The sequence below is a fragment of the Rhinoderma darwinii genome, chromosome 11, assembly GCF_050947455.1.
Source record: "Rhinoderma darwinii isolate aRhiDar2 chromosome 11, aRhiDar2.hap1, whole genome shotgun sequence".
Lineage (NCBI taxonomy): Eukaryota > Metazoa > Chordata > Amphibia > Anura > Rhinodermatidae > Rhinoderma > Rhinoderma darwinii.
Genome location: NC_134697.1, coordinates 20,945,012 through 20,965,065, shown reverse-complemented (window position 1 = coordinate 20,965,065; position 20,054 = coordinate 20,945,012). Strand labels below are relative to the sequence as shown.

Genomic DNA, 20,054 nt, shown 5'->3' with positions numbered 1-20,054 from the left:
GGTTCGTACCCTAAAAGTCAATGTCTGACCCTTTAAAGAACTTGAATTGGGTTATCAGGTTAAGGCTTCATTCCCATCTGTGTCAGGACTCCGTTCATGGGTTCCGTCGGAGCTTACTGTCAGGGGAACCAATGAATGGCATCCAAACTAAAACATACGGAAACCACAGGTTTCCGTTCGCATCACCATTGAGGTCAATGGTGACGGATACGGTGAAAATGGTTTCTGTTTTTCACCGTTGTGTAAGGGTTTCGTAGTTTCGACGGAATCAATACTGTAGTCGACTGCGCTATTCATTCTGTCAAAACGATGGAAACCTTACACAACAGTGACCAATGGAAACCATTTGCACTGGATCCGTCACCACTGAAAGTAATGGTGATGCAAACGGAAACCTATGGTTTCCGTTTGTTTCAGTTTGGATTCCGTTCATGGGATCCCCTGATGGAAAGCTCCGACGGAACTCATGAATGGAGAACCCATGTTAAGGAAGCCTTACTAGATACATTTATTTGCAGTCAACACTGGTTTAGAGTTGTTGTTCTTCGACAGTACAGAGTAGGCTGGGTTAACACCAGCATTCGGCTTTCTGTTGTTCTGCTCTGTCAAAGGAGCAGAACAACGGAAATACCGGAAGCGGACAGAGGACATCACCGGCGGCCAACGGAACCCATTGACTTTCCAGTATTTACATCTGGATCTGCGATGGAGGCCCCTGTCGGTGCCTCAAACGCAGATGTGATCGGCCCATTGGGTTTTGATTGGCTGTGTGGGATGCCGTGTGCATTGCCTGTACCATGAAAGGAATGGATTCTCCTTGTGGAGATCCAACCAGTTGCAAGTCTCTAAGGCAATACTCCCTGGGAAAAAAGTATACAAAATAGCTTCTCTCCAGAAAGAAGAACTTCTCTAGTGCCACCTAAATCCCATCAAGGCACTTTAAAGGGTCATTTTACAACTATATATGACAATAGAGAGACTGTTTTTTTCTTCTGAAGGAGAGCTACTTTGCATAAAGTTTGCCAGGAAGCATTACCCTAAAGACTTCTAACTGGCTTGATCTTACGAGCTACAGGAATAGACAAGCATCAGTGGGATCTAAGGCTAAATATATAGCCAAACACTTGAAAATGATGGCTGGTATGTCCATAAACACCTGTGCACTTTGCTTAGGTTCACAAATTTGTAGTTGGTACAAATTCTATGTAAGGCTTTATTTACCCAACAGGGGAAATAGAGAGAGGACAGCCGGCCCCACTGCACCTTCCCCATCATCCTATCCTGGTGGAGCTGCATGGACTACTCCTCAGACAAATAACCTTTTTAAGTAGTATACTGAATACATAACAGTAAGGCCCCATGCACACGGCCGTGCCTGTAATTAGGGGCCGCAATTGCGGGCACGGCTGGCCGCCGACAGCATTTTTGGCCCACGCTCCTATACAAAGTATGGGAGCACGGCCTGTAAAAAGCAAAAGATAGGACATGAACTATATTTCGCGGTACACTTCTATGGCCCGGACACCTTCCCGTAAATAAACGGGTAGGTGTTCGTGGACAATAGAAGTGAAGGGGTCCGTAATTGCGGTTCATAATTATGGGCGATTTTTACGGTCGTGTGCATGGGGGCCTTAGAGCTGCAATGTCCACTCTAGTAAACCCTATAAATGAATGCACGAAGAGTCCAGAACTACAATGGATGTTTGTACCTCTACCTCTATAAATGGCCTACTGAACTGTCAGTCATCCTCTCTTAAGACTGTCTCTATTTCGGCAGAAGTCCTCGATCTCTACTCAATAAAAGGGGTTTTCAAATTGTAAAAATGGTGTAGCGTAAAGAAAAACATCTTACCTGAAGTTCAAAGTTTGCTTGATCCAAAAACTTTTTGTTCAGCATATCCGCATACTGATTAATAGCCCGTAAGAATACTCTGCAACATAAAAAAGGAAATGGTTACCGACATTCCGTACAAGAGAAATAGGAATGTATAAATGTTGGTCCTACAATCATTAGCTCTCTAGAATTACTTTCTTCATTAGCTTTCTGTATCCGTCATGGCAGCAGAGCAGCTCATGCATTGTAATGATATCAGCACTGTATATAGCAGCTTGTCTCTGGCCACGGTAATAGAAGCTGAAGAATATACAGTAATCAATAGCGATAATTATTTCAGTCCAAGGAATGAAATAATGGAAAAGATAACTGCTATCGTGAAGGTAGGAGCCAATTAGCCTGCTTAATTACCAAAAAATTGCAGATATTAGACTGCAAATCATTATATTTTCTACTGTGTGCGGTCCCGGTTTAAAGGAGGAATAGAATTAAGCACTTCTCTAACCTCAAGATCACAACCTCAGTGTTATGTTATTAGCTAAAGCCTGGGTACTCACCACTTTGGCACCCCAGGGGGTAGCCCAGACATTATTTAGGGCTGGTTAAAGCTGGCTATAAAAACGAGAGAGCGGTCGAGAGAAAGCTCATTCATTCTACAGCTATTTCTCCATACTCTACCTAGCTTGGGCTTATATTAAGGGAAGAGGTGGATGGGTGATCAGCTGTAGACCGTCGGGAATAGTAAGGAGGCCACATACTCCCAACATTGGTGCGTTTGTTCAACTTTAAGGCTCAATGCACACAAAATGCGTATTACGTGCGGTTTTGCGGCGCATATTTGTGTGCCGCAAATCCGCAGAGTCATACAGTACCAGCATAGTCAATGAGATTCCCACACCGAAAAATGAATCAAAAAAGCGTGGGATCTGGTGCGGTTACCTGCGAATTTCCTGGATATTGATGCGGTTTTGGTGCGTATTTTAAGCAGCAAAATACACAACTTGTGCATGTAGCCTAAAGAGGATCTGTCACTAGGTAATTTAAGTTGGACGGGTTTACTGAGCTGAATAGCGCGGTCTCCCCGATTCCAGCAGAGTTTTATTTTTTTCTGCCCCCCCCCCTCATGTTCCTGTTCCAGAGATATGGCTCACTGTTGGGTTGAATAACTACAGCAAATTAGTATATAGGGAGCCAACACAACAGTGTGCCTGATCTCTGGAACAGGAACGGGGGAGGGGGGTCCAGAAAAAGATAAAATAGCGCTGGAATCAGGGAGACAGCGCTATTCAGCTCAGTAAACCGTTCAACTTACAAGACCTAGTGACAGGTCTTCTCAGACTAGCGTTTACGGCCAGCTTAAAGTGAATTTCCATCCTTGGATATTACTTTGTTTGGTAATTAATTTACTTTTTTAATATAAAAAAAAAAAGGAGTTCAAAATTCTATGTTGATTTATTTGTTAATAAAAAATTTTAGCGACCGGAGCGAATTTTTTCTGATGTAGAGCTCCTAACCACTGCATAGACAAAGCTTTAAAGGGTAACTAAACGTTCAACAAACTTCTCATAGTGACACGTCAGAAGTTTTGATCACTGGGGTTCCGAGAACTGAGACCCCCAACAGTCACTACAACGAAGCGGCAGAAGCGCTCGTGTGAGTGTTAAAATGTGACATGAAAATAAAATGGAGACATTTAAATGTTATGATTAGATAGCTGGAGTTAATATCAGAAAAGGAAAAATTCCAAAACGTTGAGCAAAGAATGTGGTCCTCTAAGGCTTCGTTCACATCAGTGTCCCGTTCTGATGTTCCGTCGTAGCTTCCCGTCAGAAAGCTCAATTTCACCATTGATTTCAATGGTGACTGATCCGGTGGCAATGGTTTCCGTTTGTCTCAGTTGTGCAAGGGTTTCGTAGTTTTGACGGAACGAATAGCTTAGTCGACTACGGTATTGATTCCGTCAAAACAACGGAACCCTTGCACAACTGAGAAACGGAAACCATTGGCATCGGTTCCGTCACCATTGAAATCAATGGTGAAATTGAGCTTTCTGACGGGAAGCTCCGATAGAATGGGACCCCGACGCAGATGTGAGCGAAGCCTTAGGAATGATGTAAAACCTCCTGAGATAGTCAGATCATGGATTGAGGTTTATTGTTATCTGGTAAGGAGATCAGTGGCGTAATTGTAGGGATTGCAATTGGGTCTCAACACCTTAGGGGCATATTGTCCTTAGAGTTTGATGAATTCATAATAAAACAGCAGAATGCAAAAACACAATGTTCATGAACAGCTCGAAAGCAAATATTTAAAACACAATTTTTTAAAAGTGTATATATTAAAAATATATATTTTTGGTGAAAAACCAGCAAAAGTTGAAAGGGATTTTTCGGATTAAACAAATGAATACTTTTTGCATAATGAAAAGTTATACAATTTCCCGAATATACTTTCTGTATCAATTCCTAACTTTTCCCAAGATCTCTGCTTGCTGTCATCACATGACAATGGAAAGATCGGACGTAAATAATGAAGATTCCCATTGAATGACAGCAAGCAGAGATCTTGAAAAGCAGGAAGCATTGACACAAAGTATATTAGAAAGTTGTATAACCTTTTGGCACACAGAAAATAACAGTAATTTGCTGAAATTGGACAACCCCGTTAAAGGACCCTAAGAAATCAGTGTCATACGACCAATTTTTTTTATAGGGTATAGACCGAAGCAATGCATACAATACAATATGTGAAATTGTAGCTCGTAATTGAATTGCTAAGCTTCGATCTGTATTTTAACAAGCTTTATTATTTCAGTAAAGTCTAATTAATGCCATTACTCAAGAGGCTACACTTGTATCTGTTTATATTGGCCTGTGGCATCACGTTTTCTTGGGGACAATAATAGGATGGCAATAATACTGTCCACTGCTTTCTTAACAGGTCCTTATGTTCCTGAAGAGCGCGGGCTGCCACAGATGGAATTACTTCCGCGCTGCCCGCAGGTCTTACACAGTGGCTTCTCGGGATACCTCTCCTAATCCCAGGAGCAATGATGGACAGAACAGACTAACAATCACTGACGGATGCTTAAGTGCTTGGAAGAAAACATATTGAAACCCTTCAATGCTGGTCAAGCCCGAGGGCATCTCTGCTTACAACTGTTTATCTGTACAGTGACAAACTTCCAAGGACAGTCAATGGATTGTACCGGGAAAGTTATGTCCTGACACGTTCCATTGTTTTAAGCATTATTCATACACCCACAACTAGTCTAACTTCTATATAGTCTTCCCCGGGTAATTATAGACCAGTTAGCTTAACATCCAGTGTGGGAAAAAATGTTTGAGAAGCTCTTAAGGGACTATACATAGGATTATGTGACAAAAAATAGTATTATAAGTGACACCCAGCACAGATTTACTAAGGACAGAAGTTGTCAAACTAACCTGATCTGTTTCTATGAAGAGGTGAGCAGAAGCCTAGACAGAGGGGCCGCTGTGGATATAGTGTTTTTGGACTTTGTAAAGGCATTTGACACTGTCCCTCATAGACGTCTAATGGGTAAATTAAGGTCTAAAGATTTAGAAAGTAGTTTGTATTTGGATCAAAAATTGGCTCAAGGACCGTATCCAGAGAGTTGTGGTCAACGATTCCTACCCTGAATGGTCCCCGGTTATGAGTGGTGACCCCAGGGTTCAGTGCTGGGACCACTATTATTCAACTTATTTATTAATAATATAAAGCAGCGGAACCCAACCCTGTTTTAACCAAGCACCAGTTTCATGCAAGACTATTTTTCCACGGACTGGCCGGGGGGAGATGTTTTTTTCTCCGGGATTTAGGGTCAGTTTACACGTTGCGTAAATACTGCAGATTTTTCGCAACGTAATTCGTTGCGGAGAATCCACAGCATCATACATAATAGCAGCAAAGTAGATGAGATAGAACAAATGTCATTCACACGCTGCGTAAATAGTGAGCAGAAAAAACGCTCATAAATTGAAATGCGGTGTGAAGTTTTACTCTGCAGCATGTCAATTGCATTTGCGTAAAATCTGCTTATTTGTTGTGGGTATTCCCCATTTAAATCAACGGGGTGGTAAAACCCCCCAAAAATAACACTTGTTGCGTTTATTGCGTTAGAATCGCAGTGATTCCGCCGCAAACACGCAACTCAGAAAAAATTTTTTTTTTTATACTTACTCAGAAGTCTGTTTCTTCCTCCAGGCCGGCCTCCTGGGAGGACTATTCATCCCATGTGACCGCTGCTGCAGCCAATCACAGGCTGTAGCAGTCTCCTGGGATAAAACATCATCCTAGGAGGCCGACCTGCTAGCAGGCCGGCTAAATGCTCGGTTTTCCGTAGCGGAAATTCCGGGCGAGAAACTGCACCACTGTGTGGTGTGGTTTTTCACCCAGAATCCCCTGTGGCCACCAAGGCGGATACAGATACTGCAGCCTGGCACCAAATGATCCATGGCCCAGTATTGGTTCGCGGCCCAGTGGTTGGGGATCACTGATACAGAGGATAGGATAGACCCAAGCAATGCATACAATACAATATGTGAAATTGTAGTTAGTAATTGAATTGCTAAGCTTCAATCCGTATTTTAACAAGCACCGTTTCTATTTTTGCAGATGACACCAAGCAACGTAGCATAGTTCAGTTTATGGAAAATGTTCATAACTTACAAGTCAATTTAGACACACGTGTTTGGGCATCCACTTTTCAAATGTGGTTATACATAATAGTAATAGAATTGTATTGTGGTCCTTTACAGTTGCACCTCTGGTAACACTAGCAAGGGTTGGTTTTGTTAATACCGAACAGGGCATGCACCAAGATAAAAAGTAAAATCCACAAGAATGAATACATGTTTTTTGCTGCATCAAGGGAAAATAATTAGAGCAACAAAGCCTAATCTCATTAAGTGGACATGAAGCCATTTGGATCAGGTTTCCTTCCCCGTCGATGTTGAACCTCATGTAGGAGTCCAAACGAGGTTTTCCAGGTAATCTACCTTAGAATTAACTCCTCACGGTCTGGTAAATAATCTATAGCAGTAAGAGGCCTGGTAACTTTTTAGCGGAATCCGATATTTCCAGTTTAGAAAATGAAGCATTGTGAATGTGATGGAGACGGCTTCTTCAATAGTTTAATCAACTTCCGTGTAATATGTTCACAGCTTTGTATGTTCTATGAAAGCATAAAGATGAAATGCAACTTAGATCATCATCTTGTTTTTAGTTCCAAAATTTTGAACTGGTTAAATCGCATAACATTTTCTGATACAGGAGCTCTAACTCCCCTGCTTCCCTTCAGGTTGTCTTAGGGCCAGTTCACACGGAGTTTTTTGACGCAGAGGGAGGAGCTGAACGCTACTACTGTTTTAGTATATGATCGGTGGGGGTCCCAAGTTGCGTCCGGGAGCCGGAAGCTATGCAGTGGTCAGTGCCGGAAGCAGAAGGCCCCGGGTCACAGTATATGGCCGTGCTAGGTTACAGCAGCTCTGCTTCTATAGATGTAGCAGTCTTTATCTTGACATTAAATACACAGTGGCAAGATCTTTTATTTGGACTTTTTCAATGGCTTTTGTTGTGTGATATCACTCTGCAGCAAGTTATTATCAGAGTCCAGATAAAGATGGCTACATCCATATTCATTAGTCGGACCCCCACCGATCATACACGGATGACCTGTGGATATTTCATCAGTATAAAAAACAGCCCCCAACCTGGACAACCCCTTTAGCGGCCTGCTGAATAGTCATCGGCTCAATATTGGTTATTTCAATACATAGAGGGGAATATGTCACAATTACATGTTGCATCGGCGTATCTCCAGCGGTAACAAAGGATCAGGCATATTGAAATTCAAATGCCCTATCGCTCTTACCTCAGACATTCGCCATTGGGGCACAGTCTGGCTGCTCTTACACACGTTAGATTATTGACTGATCCTCACGAAATTGGAAGGGTTTGGCTGACTTTAATAGAATACGTACGGCAACCCATGGAGTTCAATGCCAAAATTCTGTCTATCTGCAGTAGTCAGGCACGTCGAAAGAATTGATTGGAGGCTGACTACCAACAGCCCCTAATGGCTTAAGGCTTGCCATACATTTTAAATAGATGTCAGCCAAACGCTCATTTGGCTGACAGCTATTCCTCCCGACTCTCCCGTACACATTCACGCTCGGCTGCTTATCTAATAACAAACAAAAAGATCGGCCATGTTAAAATTCAACATGCGCGACCCTTCTCTCCACTGACATCTGCCTTCAGAAGAAAGTGGGAACGCCACTAGCCGATACTGCCGAAATCGTCCTACTGTGTATGGCTCCAGTGTGGATGTCAACTCCTCAGTACAGGTGACATTGAGCAGAGGATGATCATGCCAATCACCAGTTGTCTTATAATATAAATGCATAGTGTCTTGTTTAACGCGGGTACCGATAGATTTATATACGTTTGCATTAGGTTTCGATGATTTATGCATCTGTGGTGCGGACTATCCTATGGATCAAAAACATCATGACAGGAAATGTTAAGTATGGGTTTAGATTTCAGAGCTATTAATAACCAGCAATCTTCCTACACTTGCTGCTTTAAGCAAATCATTTCTCCAACACATAATCATAATCAGTGGGAGTCCTGATGCTCAGATGTACGGCGTACAACCCAGGGAATCCGGTGATCATGATCAAGTGCCATTTTAACAGGTCCTTTAATGTTGATATGTTCCCGGACAGGTTCATTCTTATTAGTTACAAAAAAAACAACAATGTAGAACAGAGTTTTGGTGCCCAAAGAGATGGACACGGCGACACAAAAACCCATACAAGTCGTTTCAGAGAGGGTTGGGCTAATCCTTACAGCCCATCTCCTCGCTATATATTGCTCTCCCCAATCCCTTTTCATCACACAGGTTCTAAGTATATTCTATCTTTATGGTTCCTACAAATTACTCCCTCCTTTGTTTTTTTTTAAATCCTAAAAGTGCATTCCTTGTGCAGTTTGTTCCCATGCATCCCATAGGCTGATGCGAAGAGACATGAAGCAAGCCGGTGTAAAAGAAAGGCAGTCTGCTGTACAGCAAATAGAATTTATCATGACCATTTAGGTACATGTTCTATATAATTAAATAGATATTTTGGAAAGGGTTTCCTAGTTAAACATGACGGGATCCAAACCCATTTATGAAACCGTTTAAATATGATCAATCTAGAAATTATTCAGAAACAAAGAACAGTGAAGGGTTAAAAGACCAGTGTTCCATGATATTCCATTGTGGGTATGGGGCTCTTCTATTACCAAATGCAAAATAATTCAGACTCCTTGCAACACAGACCAAGGTACTGGCACTTATCTTCTGATAATTTATGTCATGTATTTCAATCCAAATAGTGAAGAAAAATAAATGAGTCTTCTACGTGTCTCCCAGGAGGCCTCCATTTCAGAAACCTAAAATCAGACCAGCTGGGAGGCAGCTTGCTGTATAAGAAATCCCACCCAACTCTTCTGGGAAACTATCAAAACATAGATCCGCTACATTAATGTATCCTCACCCCTTCAGCAAGTCACTAAATGAAATGAAGGGGACCAGGCAGAGGATGGACCTTTATTTCACTGCCAGATCCAGACTGTCAGCCTTGCAAACTAAAAGTTAATAGTAAATCCTTGCATTCCCCAGAAAACTATTGTGGAGAAAGCTTTCTTAGAATCTGCATTGCGCCGTCCCTCTCTTATTCCTCCTGGAAATATGAATAAATGAGCGTGCTTCCATTGACAAAAGGAATGGTAACGCCCAGTTGTCCGTTTATTCATACATTTTCTAGAGGAATAACAGAAACACACAGAAATGCAATTTTATGGTGAATACAAATAATTACTAAAACAGACGTGTACGGAGAGCGGTATACCAGTTTTTGTCCCGTATGCAACTTGTGATTTCAGCAGAAACGAATAGTTTATTTCAATAAGAATTTATACAGTCGGACAACAAAACAGAAAGACAAGCACGATATACCAGACTGCCTCTATCGGCATTTCCAGGAGATGATTGGATCTTGCTGGAGTAGAGCGCGCACCACTTAGAGGTCCTGTCAGGGCCTTAATCTGATAGGTGGTGTGAGAGTTACTGGTGCTTATTATTGTACTGTGATTAGAAAGTCTGAGGAAAATCTTGTTTTTCTCAGATGACAAAATTGTAGTGCAATTTCGGACCGTGGGAGATAATAAAATCTTCCCTCATGCAGTTCGGAAAACATCTCGTGCGACGAAGCCTCGGCTAATTTCAGAAGGTTTAAGAACGCCATGATTGATAACGAATTTTAAAATGTGGTTACAAAAGGCATTACTATATTGTCACACCAATTAAGTTAGATGGAAAGATAATGAAGGCCTTTATATCAGCCGATCAATCCCATCGAGATTACACGCGATGACTTTCCATTGCTTTGATAAGCGAATGTTTGATATCAAAACAAGGGACGTCCACCAGAGCAGAAAAAAGAATGCACATTAATATGGAGGAACGTGGTCAGTGAAGGTCAAAAAACAATAAATAAATTCATGCCAAGCCTTCAAAAATAAGGATATCCTTGGGACGTCCTCTTCTGTCAAGTAGTAGAGACTCTATTCAGCCGTTTCTTAGTTATATTTGTTTCTGGGAAAGCTGGGTGACAACCAGTGGCGTAACTACCGCCGTAGCAGCTGCTACGGGGCCCGCGGCATGAGGAGGCCCGTGTCGCCCGCCGGCACGGGCCCCCACCATGGCCGGAGGCTCCGCTAGCAGCCGCTATGGCTGCTACAGCGCGACGCCACTGAACACTACGGCAGAGCAGGGAGGTATCTCCCCGCTCTGCCATTAAACAAAAGACATGTATCCCCTATCCACAGGACAGGGGATACATGTGTGATCGCTGGCAGCGATAAGGAGAACGGGGGACTGAAAGTCCCCCAAGCTCTCCATCACAAACCTCGGACTTCCGGGGTCTGCGTCGGCAGCTCCGTAGAAATGAATGGAGCGCCGGTCACGCTTGTGCGCATGCGTGACCAGCGCTCCTTTCATTTTTATTGAGCTGCGCAGACGGCGGAAGTCAGAGGTTAGTCATGGAGAACTTCAGGGGACTTTCAGTCCCCCGTTCTCCCTATCACTGCCAGCGATCACACATGTATCCCCTATCCTGTGGATAGGGGATACATGTCTTTTATTAAGACACACTGTAGGTCGCATTTTTTTGGGAGGGAGGACGCTGTATGGCGTTACCTACAGGGGGGGGGGCCTGTATGGCGTTCCCTACCGGGGGGGATGCTGTATGGCGTTCCCTACAGGGGGGACGGCGCTGTATGGCGTTCCCTACAGGGGGGACGGACGCTGTATGGTGTTCCCTACAGGGGGGGATGCTGTATGGCGTTCCCTACAAGGGGGGACGATGCTGTATGGCGTTCCCTACAGGGGGGGGGGGCTGTATGACGTTCCCTACAGGGGGGGGCTGTATGGCGTTCCCTACAGGGGGGGGCTGTATGGCGTTCCCTACAGGGGGGCGCTGTATGGCGTTCCCTACAGGGGGGGGCTGTATGGCGTTCCCTACAGGGGGGGGCTGTATGGCGTTCCCTACAGACCCCCCTGTAGGGAATGCCATACAGACTCCCACTATCTACAAGGGGGGGGGGTTGTGTGACACCCAGGGGAGGGGGGGCCCCAGTCAAAAGTTTGCTATGGGGCCCAGTCTATCCTAGTTACGCCCGTGGTGACAACCAATTTGGTCACTATTACATCACCTACAGGGGTTGTCACCCAGCATTTACATACAGTCTTAGGGCTCATGCACACAACTGTTGTTTTCTTCAGTCTCCTATCAATTTTTTTGCTGCTAGCATACTGAACCATTCATTTCTGAGGCCATGCACATGTTTTTTTTTGTTTTTTTTTATAGAACATGTCCTATTCTTGTCCATGTTTGCATTCTGTCTCTCCATTCTAGTGTTAACCATTGGGACCCCCACAGATTCAGTTTACCCTGTTGCTCTGTAGAAGCCTGCGGAAAACGGGAGAAGCACTCTCCCCATTATAGTCTATGGGGAGTTATAGAAACAGCCGAGCGAGCATGATTGGTATCTCAAAGTGTAACTAAACGTTCAAACTTCTGAGGGCATGACCACACATGGCGGAATTCCTCCGCAACTGTCCGCATCCATGCCGCACAGAATCTGCGTTGCAGATTCTGCTGCGGATCTGCACAAAATGTGCAGTACATTGATGCGGACTAGCTGCTGCGGACTGCGGGAAAAGTGCTTCCCTTCTCCCTATCAGTGCAGGATAGAGAGAAGGGACAGCACTTTCCCTAGTGAAAGTAAACGACTTTCATACTTACCGGCCGTTGTCTTGGTGACGCGTCCCTCTTTCGGCATCCAGCCCGACCTCCCTGGATGACGCGCCAGTCCATGTGACCGCTGCAGCCTGTGCTTGGCCTGTGATTGGCTGCAGCCGTCACTTACACTGAATCGTCATCCTGGGAGGCCGGACTGGAGACAGACCCAGGGAGTTCTCGGTAAGTATGAACTTATATATTTTTTTACAGATACATGTATATTGAGATCGGTAGTCACTGTCCCGGGTGCAGAAACAGTTACTGCCGATCGCTTAACTCTTTCAGCACCCTGGACAGTGACTATTTACTGACGTCTCCTAGCAACGCTCCCGTCATTACGGGAGCCCCATTGACTTCCTCAGTCTGGCTGTAGACCTAGAAATACATAGGTCCAGCCAGAATGAAGAAATGTCAAGTTAAAAAAGCAAGACGCATCCGCAGCACACATGACATGTGCATGACAGCTGCGGACTTCATTGCGGAACTTTGAATCTCCATTGAAGTCAATGGAGAAATTCCGCCATGAGTCCGCCACTGCTCCGCAACAGACAGAGCATGCTGCGGACACCAAATTCCGCTCCGCAGCCTATGCTCCGCAGCGGAATTGTACGCATCGTGTAAACGAACACTGCTAAATTAAAGTGAAAGTCAATGGAGAAACGGCTCCGCTGCGGATTAACGCTGCGGAGTGTCCGCAGCGGAATTTAAGTGAAATTCCGCTATGTGTGAACCCGCCCTGACATGTCATAGTGACATGTCAGAAGTTTTGATTGGTGGGGGTTCGAGCACTGAGACACCCACCAATCGCTCAAACGAAGCGACAGAAGCGCTCGTGTGAGCGCTCAGCCGCTTCGTGTCTGTTTCGGCTTTCTCTGGAAAGCCGATGTATCGGATTACGGGCTCATAGACTTTCTATTGAGCCCATACACCAACACATTGACTTCCGTAAAAAGCCGAAAAGGCACAAAGCGGCTGAGCGCTCACACTGCAGCTTCGTTTGAGCGATTGGTGGGGGTCTCAGTGCTCGGACCCCCACCAATCAAAACTTCTGACATGTCACTACCACAGAAGTTTGTCAAATGTTTAGTTACCCTTTAAAGAATAATACAATTTTTGAAAAAAAAAATAAGCTTGAACACAGCAAGTCACAGCTCCACAATGTCCAAGCGTATAAGAAAACTCCATTTTATTTACAACCGTCCTCAGTTCTAATATAAATGAAATGTTGAGTAACTTAAGTTTAAATATAGTATCTTGTACAGATTATAAGTTGGTTGATCTTTCTTTTCTGTTCCGACATACAGTTAAATTGAGAACTCTGCTGGTTTCCGGTTACCAGAGAGAAGTGCATTATGGAAATTCTGATAAAAGGTACACAGTAAGGCCCCATGCACACGGCCGTACCAGTAATCCTAGTAATCAAGTCTGCAATTGCGGGCACGTCCGGCTTCCCGCATTTTCGGGCCGTGCTCCCATACAAAGTATGGGAGCATGGCCCGTATAATGCAAAAGAACGAACATGTTCAAAAATTTTTGAAAAATTTCTACGCAGGGCCAGCGTCAGCACCCTGCGAAAGTGGGCAAGTGCCGGGGCCCACTGCTCTTGTAGGGGCCCACTCGGCTGCTGGCTGCTTTACGCCACCCACCTGCTTAAATGAACTGTAGCCGCCCATGGTGTGCGGCGGCAGATTGCAGAGGCCCCCGCCTCTCGCATCCATAATAACCTAGCGTTGCGGCGCTATGTTATTTTGGATTCGAACGGCGACAAGTGCCAGTGAGAAGACAGTGACGGGAGTTGGGGCCGTGCAGCTCGTCGTGGGACCGTGTTAGGTGAGTTTGTTTTAATTATTTTTATTGGAGCAAAGGCACCAAACTGGACACAAACCTGTGATCTAAAACTTTCACATGGAGGCATAAACTGGGGCAGGGCAGAAACTGGGGAAACTTGACTTTTACATGGGAGAACAACAACGGACTAACTTCTATATGGGGGCATGCATGTAAGTAGCAGGCTTAGATGCAGGGCCCCAGCAGACTGTAATCTTATACTATATAAGATTTCTGTCTGCTAGGGGCCCTGTATCTAAGCCTACCTTGTGGTAGGCTTAGATGCATGGTCTAGATAGTATCACACATTGGCCCTGTATCTAAGCCTACGACATGTGTTAGTATTTTTTTTTGTGTTTGTGTTTTTTTACAGGTTCTGTCGTTGGACTACGTCGGATTTGAGGACTACTTCGATGATGGCTTTTTTTATTTTCAATAAAATGGTTAACGAGGGTTGTGTTTTTATTTTATTTCAATAAAATATTTTTTCTCTGTCGTTGTATTTTCTTTTAAACTTTTATTACTACCGCTTCCGTAATGGCCACTGGCTGATTGACAGCGTCCATTACTGAGGCAGAGCTTAAAGAGGCTCTGTCACCAGATTTTGCAACCCCTATCTGCTATTGCAGCAGATAGGCGCTGCAATGTAGATTACAGTAACGTTTTTATTTTTAAAAAACGAGCATTTTTGGCCAAGTTATGACCATTTTTGTAGTTATGCAAATGAGGCTTGCAAAAGTCCAAGTGGGTGTGTTTAAAAGTAAAAGTCCAAGTGGGTGTGTATTATGTGCGTACATCGGGGCGTTTTTAATACTTTTACTAGCTGGGCGCTCTGAAGAGAAGTAACATCCTCTTCTCTTCAGAACGCCCAGCTTCTGACAGTGCAGACCTTTGACGTCACTCACAGGTCCTGCATCGTGACGGCCACATCGGCACCAGAGGCTACAGTTGATTCTGCAGCAGCATCAGCGTTTGCAGGTAAGTGGATCTTACCTGCAAACGCTGATGCTGCTGCAGAATCAACTGTAGCCTCTGGTGCCGATGTGGCCGTCACGATGCAGGACCTGTGAGTGACGTCACAGGTCTGCACTGTCAGAAGCTGGGCGTTCTGAAGAGAAGAGGATGTTACTTCTCTTCAGAGCGCCCAGCTAGTAAAAGTATTAAAAACGCCCCGATGTACGGACATAATACACACCCACTTGGACTTTTACTTTTAAACACACCCACTTGGACTTTTGCAAGCCTCATTTGCATAACTTCAAAAATGGTCATAACTTGGCCAAAAATGCTCGTTTTTTAAAAATAAAAACGTTACTGTAATCTACATTGCAGCGCCTATCTGCTGCAATAGCAGATAGGGGTTGCAAAATCTGGTGACAGAGCCTCTTTAAGTGTTAGCCGATGCAGAGGCGAACACTAACCCCCCATTATTACCCCGGTATTCCCCACCACCAGGGGTGCCGGCAAGAGCCGGGTACAATCCAGTACACGACCATCTGTAGTGACAGCTGGGCACTGGGGCGGCTGCAGGCTGGCATTATTAGGCTGGGAAAGACCAGAAACAGTGGCCCTTCCCACCCTGGTAATGCTGCCTGCTGCTGCTGTGTTGTATCTGGATGGTTATGACAAATGTGGGGGACCCCACGTAATTATTTTTTTTAAAAAAAGGAAAAAACGGCCCCTCATTTTTCATAACCAGCCAGACACAACACAGCAGCGGCGGGCAGCATTACCAGGGTTTCTGGCCTTTCCCAGCCTAATATTACCAGCATGCGGCCGCCCCAGTACCCGATCGTCACTACAGATGGTCGGATGCTGGATCGTACCTGGCTCTTCCCAGCACCCCTGGTGGCAGTGGGTATCGGGGTAATAATGGGGGTTAGCAATAGCCTCTGCACTGGCTAACACGAAGCCCCACCTTAGTAATGGATGTTGTCAACCAGCCAGCAGCCATTACTAAGGCGGTAGAAATAATGTTTTATAAAATAGAAGGACATAGAAAAAATATTTTATTGAAATTAAAAAAAAACACACACAACCCTCATTAACCATTTTATTGAGAATAAAAAAAAATGTCATCGAAGTAGTCCTGGAATCTGAAGTAGTCCAACAACCGAACCTGTAAAAAACACAAACACACAAAAAAAAAATTGTAACACATAAAGCAATTACACACACACACACACACACACACACACACACACACACACACACTTTTTTTGGGAGGTGGACGTATGTTAGTACAAGGATACTTACTGCAGGGGCCCAGTATCTAATTATATCATGTATGATACTGTATGCTGAGACAATGCATCCAATTCTATCCAGTGGTGTAGCTTATAGGAGCCTTAGGCCTCATGCACACGACCGTATTTTTTCCCACCCGTAAATACTAGCGTAAATACGGGTCCGGTGTCAAACGTATTCCACCCGTTTTGCACCAGTATTTATGAACCCGTGCCCGTAAATATGGGTCCGGTGTCACCCGTATTCCACCCGTATTTACGGGCACGTTTTTGGCGGCAAAATAGCACTGCACTAATCGGCAGCCCCTTCTCTCTATCAGTGCAGGATAGAGAGAAGGGACAGCCTTTTCTGTAATAAAAGTTAAAGAAATTCATACTTACCCGGCCGTTGTCTTGGTGACGCGTCCCTCTCTTCACATCCAGCCCGACATCCCTGGATGACGCTGCAGTCCATGTGACCGCTGCAGCCTGTGATTGACCTGTGATTGACCTGTGATTGGCTGCAGCGGTCACATGGCCTGAAACGTCATCCAGGACGTCGGGCCGGATGTCGAGAGGGACGCGTCACCAAGGCAACGGGCGGGAGACCGGACTGGAGGAAGCAGGAAGTTGTCGGTAAGTATGAAAGTCTTTTATTTTTATTTTTTACAGGTTTATACTGATCGGTAGTCACTGTCCAGGGTGCTGAAAGAGTTACTGCCGATCAGTTAACTCTTTCAGCTCCCTGGACAGTGACTATTTACTGACGTCGCTTAGCAACGCTGCCGTAATGACGGGTGCACACATGTAGCCACCCGTCATTACGAGAGCTCCATAGACTTCTATGGACTGTCCGTGCCGTTATTACGGCCTGAAATAGGACATGTTCTATCTTTTTCAACGGCACGGGCACCTTCCCGTGAGAAAACGGGAAGGCACCCGTCGCCAATAGAAGTCTATGAGCCCGTTATTACGGTCGTGTGCATGAGGCCTAAGTCTTACAGATATGCTGTCTCTAAAATGTATGTACAAATTTATTTATTTTTCGGGGGAGGGGGGTAAATATATGTCTCGGGGCTTGTGCCCCTGATCTTTTAAGACCCTAGCAACGCCCCTGGGCCTAACTAATATATGTGGGCACAAAGGAGACCTAAAAAATATATAGGGACACAATGGGCGACTTTTCTAATATATAGGGACACAACTAATATATGGGGGCACGAAAGAGAACTATTCTTCAGGGGCAAAAATGGGACATTACTACTGTGTGGGAGCACATAGGGAGGTATTACTGTGTAGGGAGTAGAAAGGTGGCACTAAAACTGAACCATAACTATTTTCTTAAAGGTCGCCTTTTTGGGAGGGGGGGGGGGTTGGTACCCTGGAAGGGACAGTATAGGTGGTATTGGTAGAGACTGTTTATCAACATCACGTTTACCTCTTATTTCTCCAGGTACTGAAATACTGAAGCCTACAGATACCAGGTCTTCCGGAAATCACAACCTCCGTGTAACAGGTACATCAAGATTCACACATCGCAGAAACAATCTGGATTCATTGGCCCATGACTTACATGTGAATGCTAATTGATCCATGGTTACATCCTTCTGGCATTATGTTTCTGCCTTTATACTGCCGCCGCTCGAGTTGCACCGCAGAGGGGCCCACTAAGGTTCTGTCGCCCAAGGGGCCACATAAACCTGTTTCTACAGCACGGACATCCATCCGTAGTGATATGGAAAGGTGTCCGCGGCCAATAGAACTGAATGGGTCCGTAATTGCGGACTGTATTACGGTCCGCAATTACGGAGAGTTTTTATGGTCGTGTGCATCAGGCCTTAGAGATGAACTATTAGGTACCATGTCTGACAACAGGGTGGCGTTAAACTGCTGTCTGTTTCCAAGGGCAACCAGTAAAATCTTGAAACCAACTATGTATATAAATAGAATAACCTTAAAATAACTAAAATCTGTAGGATAGCAGTAAAGCAAAACAACGTAATGTAAATTTAAACAGGGAAAATTAGATTAAATTATATTTTAAAGCGATGGTTCAGCCTTGCTGCTATTTAGCATCAGACAAGTTTGCTGCATTCACGGTCATTTTAAAAGTATGTTTGTAGTTCGTTTCTAAGGATCAACTGAGATAGCAAATTAGATTGAACATACAAACGCCCACTCCTAAGCGACATAATCTCGTCATTTTCTTATAAATGAATAAATGCAAAATGAATATAGAGGCAGCTACTTTACGGGATAGATGAATAGGAACAAGCATGCGGTCTAGCAGCTCCCCCTATGCTTCCTGCAATAGAGAGGTCGCCAGCTCTTGGGGAGGGAAATTAATACTTGGCCAGCCTTAAAATTAGCTGACTCCACTGTATAGAAGTGGCACGTCTATTATAAACAGCCTGTGACCAATGAGACATAATGCCAGGCAATCTGGGCCCCGAGGGATCTTCTAAATTAGTAATTCCTATGAATCCCCATCCCCAACTAACTACTTCTATCATTTGATTTAGCACAACACACAATGTATAGTAAACAGATGCAATTCACACAACGTGCAACATTTACACGTTCCTGCTCAGGTTTTATTTACATATTCTGCCCTTTTCTCGCTCAGGAGATGTGCCGAAAATAGACATCAATGCTACCATGACCTCCAGACATTTAGGAGTTTTATGTCATAAGCACATTCATCAACCCACTATGTTTAACATCTTGCAATTTTTCTGGTCGACCTACTGGCTTTAAGTTGCTTAGTGTCGCGTAAAGTACTTATGTTACTGTGTAAAGTACTGGGGAACGGAGGGAAAAACAAAAAACATGATGTTAAAATTTGTAGACTAGAACTACTGAATATAAATCCAATATTTTTATTTTGGCTACTTGTTTATTTTTTTTAACATACGGCAGACAAATTTCCTACTGTGGGAAAAAAATATATAATAAAAATTACAGACAAGTTGCATAATGCACAATAAAAATGTTATTGATAATTACACTACCGTTCAAAAGTTTAGGGTCACTTAGAAATGTCCTTATTTTTGAAAGCAAACGAAGGAAGAAAAAAGGAGGATCCTATAGGGCGCTGCTACGTGGTTGTGGTGGAAAGTCAATGAAAAAATAGAAGATATATAATAATTATATAATAATTATTTATTGAACAATAGATGGCTACGCGTTTCAACACTGAACTAGTGTCTTCCTCAGGCCAGGAAGACACTAGTTCAGTGTTGAAACGCGTAGCCATCTATTGTTCAATAAATAATTATTATATAATTATTATATATCTTCTATTTTTTCATTGACTTTCCACCACAACCACGTAGCAGCGCCCTATAGGATCCTCCTTTTTTCTTCCTTCGTTTGCTTCAATTAGCGGTGACCATTCGTTTTCACCGGTTTTGGATCCTGGCAGCAGCACAGTGGAGTTATATATTGCCTTTACCTACTACTACGTGGTGAGCATATTAACTACGTTCTACATTTATTTTTAGTCTGATTGACCTGCACTATGTGGCGCCGTGCCTTTTGCTTCTTTATTTACTTATTTTTGAAAGAAAAGCAGAGTTTTTTTCAATGAAGATAACATTAAATTAATCAGAAATACACTCTATACATTGTTAATGTGCTAAATGACTATTCTAGCTGCAAACGTCTGGTTTTTAATGCAATATCTACATAGGTGTATAGAGGCCCATTTCCAGCAACCATCACTCCAGTGTTCTAATGGTACATTGTGTTTGCTAACTGTGTTAGAAGGCTAATGGATGATTAGAAAACACT

General features: G+C 43.9%; 1 protein-coding gene across 1 annotated transcript in view; it reads right to left on the bottom strand.

The window, feature by feature from the left end:
- Window positions 1–20,054, bottom strand: part of DOCK1 (dedicator of cytokinesis 1) — a 362,037-nt gene that overhangs the window by 95,173 nt on the left and 246,810 nt on the right. The window contains exon 30 of the mRNA XM_075843124.1: window positions 1,853–1,931. Within this exon, the coding sequence (XP_075699239.1) occupies window positions 1,853–1,931 (79 nt within the window). The remainder of the gene's footprint in view (window positions 1–1,852; window positions 1,932–20,054) is intronic.